Genomic DNA, 8,982 nt, shown 5'->3' with positions numbered 1-8,982 from the left:
AAAAGAAATATTTTTTTTTTCTAACCAAAGGACGACCTTGCAGTTCAACGCGTTTTTATAGATGGAGAAGCCTAGAGGTTTGCAAATGGTGGCGGTGTAGGAGAAGGCGTTTGCAGGGTTCCCCATTATATATATATAGATATAGATATAGATAGTTGAGTATAGATACACATATAGATATAGATTAGATTTAAAAAGCTGCAAGCACCACGTCAAGATGTACATGTTTTTTGAGCTTCAACGCTCTAGCGTTAATGTCTCTAAGGCACACGTTTTTTGGACCTCTTTGACGTTACACAGCACCAGCTTTAAAGTTTTTTTTGAGCTCTTTAATGTTACACAGCACCAGTGTCGGACGACCTTGCAGCTCAACGCGTTTTTATTGAAAAAATACATAATCGGTTTTTCGGATGGCTGGCTACCACTCATGAGTCATCCACTTCTTGTCACTCGATGAGTTGATGCGCTGCCTATATGAGGATCTCGTCCAAATGAGCTCATACCACTGCGACCTAATTGCTTTAGTCATTGGCCTGGCAAAAATTATGGATTCTCACTTGTTTTTCTCCCGTGTACAGGAACTTCTCATCGTCCTCGTTGCCCTGTATATTGGCTGCCGCTCGAGCTCTAGCTTTGTTCCGCATAATAATATACTAGCTATGAACATTAAGGCTTTCGGCATATTATTCTTGATGGATGTCTTAGTCGGTGGGCTAATTCTTCTCGCCGCACTCTGTTTCGCCACTCATATCTTGCCTCTGCTTAAATCTCGTTGGAATGTGCTAGTGCGAGGGCTGCCGTCTCTTCCCCCAGGAAGCATGGGCTTGCTATATTGGGGAGAAACGCTTGAGTACACGAGCGTAAGGGCGCACCTAGGCAGCTCAGACGAATGGTATAATAAGAGGCATGCAAAGTACGGCAACGTTTTTAAGACGTTCTTGATGGGCTTGCCGACTGTGGTGATGCTGGGGCCTGATGCCCACAAGTTTGTGCTGTCCAATGAGAACAAGCTCTTCGTGGCCAGCTGGCCGAGGGCCCCCAAAGAGTTGGAGGGTAAGCATGCCGTGTCCATGGTGCAAGGCGAAACCCACCAAAGGCTGAGGAGGGCGATCAGCTTGTTCTTGAACGCAGGTGCGCTCAAGACGTTTGCGGAGAGAATTGAGGATGTGGTGGTGAGGCGGATCAAGGAGGATTGGGTCGATGTTGACGGGGACGTGGTTTTCGCCTACTCCGCGCTGCAGAAGCTGGCGTTTGAGGTGACCATGAATCTGTTCATGGGGGTGAAGACGGAGGCTGAGCTGGAGAGGCTGCGTGCCCACTTCGAGGATGTGTCCGCGGGTATGGAGTCCCAACCAGCCTTGGACATCCCGTGGACTGCGTTTGGAAAGGCCAAGAGGGCCAGGAGTGTGCTGCTTGATCACATGCTCATCAAGATCAATACGCGCCGGCGAGAGCTGGCGCAGCTGGCCAGCGCCGACAACGTAGAGAGCGAGGCAAGAGACCAGCTGCTGGACCTGCTGCTAGTGTCCAGAGACGAAGACACAGGCACTCTTTACACGGCCGAGGAGATCGCAGACAATATGCTCTTGCTGGTCTTCGCAGGCAAAGAGACCATGGCAAGCGCACTCACAGCCACCCTCAAGCACCTCGCTCAGTCGCCCAACATACTCTCCAAGCTCAAATCAGGTAGCTAATCATGTCTTCTTAATTGTAATTTGTCAACTTTCCCCTGTTATAGCCTAGCAAATGTACCTAAGGGGTGTGGACAATAGCCTGGTGGTAAAGCAAATAACGATTATAATCATAACAAAAGTAATTGTACACAAAAATATTGCAGAGTGCAGAGCTCTAGCTGCTTCAGTAGGTGAATCCGGGAAGCAATACACGGGCAGAGAGCAGCTCAAAAGCATCGAACTTCTGAGGTTTGCAATAAACGAGGGATTACGCATGTACCCACCCTTATCGGTCCTGTTCAAGAGGGCAACGCGCGATGTGGTCTATCAAGGGTTGACGATCCCAAAGGGATGGGTGGTAAGAATATTTACCATGTTGTGATTTTCTTGGTGAATATATATACGAATACATGTATATATTCGCATATTTATATATTCTTGATTCCAATACCTAGTTTTGACGATCCCAAAGGGCTGGGTGGTAAGAATATTTACCACGTTGTGATTTTCTTGGTGAATATATATACGAATACATGTATATATTCGCATATTTATATATTCTTGATACCAATACCTAGTTTTGCAAATTGCAAATGTATATTTATATATTTGCAAAACTAGGTATTATTATGTCAAGTGCCGGACGAAGTGGTTCTCTTTTTTATGTCCTAGACCATACATTGATGATTCACGATGCTCACTATTTTTAGAAAAGCAAACCTTCAAAATTTCAAGGGTGAAGCTTTAAGATCCTAAGATACTGCTTTTTTTAAATTGTGAATACTAATTGGAACTCTCACAACTTAGTGCTTGAACACTCTCAATTTAGTGCTTAAAGATATCTACCCTACATGGATTGTTGGATTGTCTTTGACATGATGGTAGGTACACATACCTTCACGCCACACGCATCTAAATGCAGAGTTCTTTCCAAACCCCAAGATGTTTGATCCTTTTCGCTTCAAAAGTAGGTTTGATGCCTTTTCCTACATTCCATTTGGTCAAGGGGCTCGTATGTGCCCAGGCATGGAGTTTGCAAAGCTCACCATGGAGCTCTTCTTCTTTCACCTTCTCTCCACTTTTGAGGAGATACAACTTGTAAACCCCCATGAGAAGTTAGTGGTTTACACCCTCTCCTTTTGCCCAGATAAAGGCTTGCCCATCAAGCTCACTCCTTACATGCATTAAGCCATGTGTTGAGACAAAATGCATACAAGAAGCTTTGCAAACTTTTGAGTGAGATCATGGTTCTTTATACCAGTAAAGCCCTTCATTGCAAAGCTATGCCATTGACTATTGAAAACCACCTCCAAATAAATGACTATGCTTGCTTGTGTGCTGATGCTCTCAAACATCTTAACGTGTTATGTGATATGTGCTCTCTCATACCTTCAGTGGATTCAATGGGTTATGTGTGTTTTTCTCTCTTGTACAGTTAATGTGTTATGTTTGGCGGCATGGGTGTTTCAATCTGTGATGTGCGAAACAAAAGCCGATTCTTTCACAAGCACCAAAACTATTGACATGAATGAACATGAGTACATCCATGCTAGACTTCTTAAACAAGCTACTTGGCTAATTACCAATAAATATACAAAATTATGTTTAGAGTGAATCTAATGTCTAGAGGATGATTCCCAACAAAAACCTCATCTTAAGGTGAAGATAATGTCAAGCTTTCTTTTGAGTGACTCCTTTAAGTTCCTCTTACATGCTTTGTCGCCAAACTCTTGGACATCCATTTCTTGATCACTTGCCCATGAGTAGTACTATATCAAGGGTATCTCCCTCTTTATTTTATTTGGACAATGTACTTCAACATTCAATAAGGAGGGATGCCCCTCTCTATTTGCTTAGAACAGTGTACTTCAACATTTAACAAGCAATAGATACCTGCCTACGGTGGATTCAATTATTTTTATTTTATTTTGTGCTTAAACTTATTTTATTTTTATTTTATTTTGTGCTTAAACTTATTTTATGAAAAATAAAATTTTTAAAATTTATTGTCATATATTAAATGTCCAATCAATTTGGTATAAATATGTTTATGTAATATTTTGCATTTGCATGTCCTGAGACATGTTCTATTTCTCTTGGTTTTTCATATTCTAAAAAAGAGAATTTTATCTATAGAGGTCCATTTTCAATTTCTATTCTCTTTTCTATTGTTTTTATTAAATAATATCTACAATGGCATATGTATTTCTTTTCTCTATGGCTTTGGGAAAAAATTACTTTTGCATAAGTTCTTTCCTTATTTGGTAGATATTTGCAAAATAGATGAAATAAATATTTTAAGTGAGTTTTTTAATTAAATTTTTTACAACATATTTTTGATATTTGCTTACCTATATTCGCTTGCATATTTTAGTAGCTTTATATTTTAAAATTAAAATGCTTACTCTCTATTGAACAACTTGAGTTTGTTGTTGCAATGGAAAATTGTTTTCCCATAATTCATAATCGAAAATTTAAAAAACAGGGTTAATATGAGGTTTAACAAATAATAAATTCATTGTTTATATATTTTTATTTTTATATATTGTTACTTTTACCTTTTTATTCATTATCTTGTCATATCCAAGATTTCTTTATATACTACATTTTTTGGTGTATTTTCTTTGAAATTGTTTGTCTTTGTCTATGTGCGTTCTTCTTTTAAGAAAATATTTAAGTTGTTTGATGATTTTGCTCGAGATAATGCAGCATATAATTGTCCATGAATGTGAAGAGGGGAGTTGATAGATATAATCCTAGGTTTGACAATGTTTGACCTTGTGATTTGTTTATTGTCATACGAAATGCTAATTTTATTGGAAATTGTCTTCTTCTCATTTCGAATGGAAGTTCAATCAGTTTTGGTATGAAAGTTATTCTTGGTATGAAATCTCTTTCTCAATATTTGTCCCTGAAAATATATTATTTGGTGTTATTTTTTGTTTTTATGAAAACATTAAATCATATATATATATATATATAGTTATTCTTATTCAATGTTTTTACTTGTGATTATCTCTGCCTCTATTACTCTGCTATAAAATTCTTTGCGTATTAGTCTTGTTGTGTTACAAAGTCCTTTTCTTGGATTTAAATTCCTGAGTAAAAGGATTGGTGCATTTCTTTTTAGGCATAATTGATGACTTGGGTATCCTCCACCAAGATTTAGACTATTGAGATAATTGTATATAAGAGAGAATTTTCTCCTTCTTTTGCTATTGAATCTGCACTAAGATGTTCATATTTTTCTCCGTGCATTGATTCAATTGCTATACTATTGATTTTGTCAACTTCCATATTTGTTGGTGTTAGGATATCTCGATCTTTGAAAAATGCTGAAAATTATATATCATTAGTTATATCTTTATATGGCCAATGAATTATTTCATTTACTGTGTTATCTTGTAAGAGCATTTTGTCAAGAATTGTTATTGGTTGTTTAATACTTCCTCTATTTGCTCCATTACCAATTTCAAGGATCCGTTTAATGAATCCTTGATTGCCATTGTTGTGAGAATTATGAGAAACTCGCATGTTTTGAGATAGTTTCAATACTGTTATTGTTCTCCAAAGTTTGGAGTACATAAAGATGTATCAACTATATCTTCATGGGTTCCTTTTGGAATTACTGGTAAGATTTGTCTAAAGTATCTCCCCAAAAGCATAACATTTCCTCCAAAATTGTGATTGCTTGAAATTATATCCTTTAGTGTTCGATCTAGTGCCTCAAAAGCATATCTGTGTGTCATGGGAGACTCATCCCATATTATTAATTTTGTTTCTATGAGAAGTTCAGCCAAATGACTATTTGTTGCTATATTGCATGTACTTGAAGCATTCAAATGTAATGGTATTTTGAATCTTGAATGAGATCTTCAACCATTGCATAGTAATAGAGAAGCAATACCTAAAGATGTAGATAACATAATACCATTTGTTATTTTAATGTATAATATATGAAATGTATTTTTTTATAGAATACATCTTGTATTTTTGATAATAATAGGGTTTTGATACCTGAAGATGCACATGCAAGTGCTATTTGATTATTTCTTCTTATTCAACTAAGCAAACAATTATATAAAAATATTTTTCATGAACCTCCAGGGCCATCAAGGAAAAATGCAACTGGCTTCTCTATATAAACTGCCTCTAATATTTTATTGTATGAAATAATTTGAGATTCGTTTTAAGGTTCATTCCATTTCATTAGAAATTTCTGCTTGTTGGTATACATTGAATATTCTTCTTCTTGCAATAAAAGATTGATATTTTGCATATTGTTTAAGTTTGTTACAGGTGGTATGCCTACATAATATAGCTTTTTTATACATTTTTATTATTTTAGTTTTTAATTACCAAAAGGATAATAGTAGTTTAAATACCTATGTAATCTTGTAATCTTTTTCCATGTTGATGCAATATACACTCAATATGTTCTAAAACCTTCTTTTTTGCTAGTGATTCAATATTCAATAAAGTATCTGCTGTTTGATGCATTTTGTGTCTGAAAGCTTTAGACGTATATTTTGAAAATCTATCCCATAAATCTCTTGGAGTTGCTGGCTCACAAAAGATCAAGATTGCTACAAATAGATATCTCAATTGTGATCCACTTTGATGAACGACTGCTTCTTGCATGCAGATATTCCATTCTTGATCACTTTATAATAAACCTCTTTCTATACATGTGGGTTTAAAATAAGGATATATATGATTATTATATGTCTGTAAGTGTACAAAAGATTTACATCCTTGACAAACTGTTAACAGCATATGTAAGAAATATTGTTCTTCAGTTGAAGGACTAATATTGTACATACGTCCAATATAGTTCCTTGTTTTTTGTTTGGTCCATTTTTTAATATTTGAATTCCAAACCCATGATGTTTGAAAATCACTATAAAGCTTATCGTTTGCTTCAACATTTTGTTCATTACATGTGAACCACTTAGTGAGAGTTGTTTTTTTACTGTTCTCTGTGCTCAAAATTCTTCTAATACCATCATAATCTTGAAATAAGATTGTATTTTGATTAGGTAAATGTACCTATAAGACAATTTGAATTTAGTATGTTTTTTAATTTGAGCTGCTAATTTTTTGTATTATAAAAATATTACCTGTAATCTTTGTACATCTGGCTTTTCTTCATGTATGCCATATTCAAAGATTCTCCAACAGGTTTCTGAGGCAGACACATATCGTGCATCTAAGAAATTGTTAATTGCATCCATGATATATTCATCTTGATTTTGAAGTTGTTGAAAATTTGTTTGATTTGTTGCTTGAAACCTTACTGTGGCTCTGTCGTGTCCTTTGTACACATACATGTATAAGTATTTCACTATTGTGATGGTAGAACATACTTCTATATTGATATGTGCTTTATATTTCAATGACAAATATGGGTTGTAAGTTACAACCCAACGATTATCCCTAGGCAACCTTCTTTTACTTGAATTTTTTGTCCATCATTACATCTCATATGAATTGGAAAACCATATTCATCAACCACTATTGATTCTGAGAATTTTTGTGGATAATGGCGAGTACATTTTCCTTTTGACATGCATGGTGCTGAAGGTTTAATGGATCCACATGGTGCATGGATGTTGAATTGTGTAATGTTATGATGTAACTCTGGATACATCTCTTTATTTTGTATTTTTACGCATACCAGCTTATCAGAATCATTTATATTTGCTAGATTGTATTGATTTTCCAAGAACAATATATGAGAATGAGGTAAGCCTGTTTTTTGAAACTCAATCATCACTGAGACATGACCAATTACTTTACCAAATAGGTTATCATTCTTTATGGACTTCATTAAATCAATATGCTTCTCAAAAAATACATGTGCTATGAGAGCTGGACGATCATTTCCATTTTTTCTAGGTCAGAGTGCTTCTGATATTTCTATCAAAACGTAAGGGCATATAACAATCTTCTTGCTTTTTTATCCATGGGTGCTTAAATCAATGAAACAAGGAGAATCGCCACATTATGCACAATTATACGTGTATGATACTGATCAAGAGTTGCAAAATCAGATTAATAGCATGCCAGATTTAGATTCTTTAAGTCTACAAATATTACAAGATACGCTACATGTTTACAATCCTTATGCTCATCCTTTTAAAGCGATGGGTGAACGAATAGCTCATCAACCATATGCTTATTTGAGAATGGTGATTTATGAGTCTCGATCAAAATCTAAGCAATATATAGCACCTACTTCAAGTGAAGTAGCAGCTATTTTACCAAGTCAAGGAGATGATTTTGAGTTAGGACGCCGAAATATCCAACTCTTCCTACAGAATGAAACTTTAAAAAGAATATCTAATCTACACCGCTCTTATATGCCATTATTATATGTTTTTTTATTTCCGAAAAGGTACATCTCTTTCTACAAAAAAATTTAACAAAAATATTTTTATATCTAATCTACACCGCTCTTATATGCCGTTATTATATGTTTTGTTATTATTATAGAAAGGATTTTGAAAACTTTTTACAAAAGGAAGTGAATATATACGTACCTCCATCGTTGTGGTGTTATTGAAATTATCTGTCAAAAATCATTTTAACACTCCAAAGAGATGTGAAGAATCATTATTGTTTCTATGGATAGGGAATATAAAGTTGTTAAACATAATTCATGAGGAACTAATCATCATAAGAATAAAAGATAAATTGATTATGGATATAAGAATAGGAAATACTAACCTTGAGTTGAAAAGCTCTTTGAGAGGGTGTGAGATTGTAAATAAACAATAGATAAAATTGATTGTAAGTAAATAAGTCTAAATTTATGTACTTACTTTAATGTCAAGTGAGATGATAATGAAAAGATTAATTTGTATTTAAAGTTGAAATAACTTGAATAAATATGAAACCTAGCAACCATAAGGTTGAGTTAAGCGTAAAGGGGGTGTACCTTACATATGTTCGATTGCAATGATGTTCTACATATTGAGAAAAATGAGAAAGCAATACGAATAGATTGAATTATAAATATTCTTTAAAACCTAACTAGGGTTATATCAAATTATGACCTTATAAGAAATAAAACTTATAGTAATATGGTTTGAGATTTTACGCATAAATATTTAAGCATGATTACTATTGTAAGGATAGAAATAAGAAGCTTACTTGGAAGGTGTCCAAATCGCTGTTTGAAAGATAAAACTTACATAGAAATATTGGAAGAATTATTTACTAAGTTATGGAGGATAACAACTTACTTGCAAGTGTCGGATAGCTTTTCTACAAAATACATCATTAAAAGGACACAAATATCACAAGG

General features: G+C 34.7%; 1 protein-coding gene across 1 annotated transcript; it reads left to right on the top strand.

Annotated features, from left to right (window-relative positions):
- Window positions 1-456: 456 nt before the first annotated feature.
- LOC147620357 (cytochrome P450 716B1-like) lies at window positions 457-3,042 on the top strand. Its single transcript, XM_086824606.1, has 3 exons — window positions 457-1,686; window positions 1,838-2,031; window positions 2,559-3,042. Exons 1-3 carry the CDS (start codon window positions 462-464, stop codon window positions 2,859-2,861), a joined length of 1,722 nt encoding a protein of 573 aa, XP_086680732.1. The 5' UTR covers window positions 457-461; the 3' UTR covers window positions 2,862-3,042.
- Window positions 3,043-8,982: the final 5,940 nt, after the last annotated feature.

Source organism: Cibotium barometz, chromosome 31 (assembly GCF_041138505.1).
Source record: "Cibotium barometz isolate CiBa-2024 chromosome 31, ASM4113850v1, whole genome shotgun sequence".
NCBI classification, from domain to species: domain Eukaryota; kingdom Viridiplantae; phylum Streptophyta; class Polypodiopsida; order Cyatheales; family Cibotiaceae; genus Cibotium; species Cibotium barometz.
The sequence above is the reverse complement of the archived record's forward strand: the minus strand, read 5'-3'. Positions and strand labels throughout refer to the sequence as shown.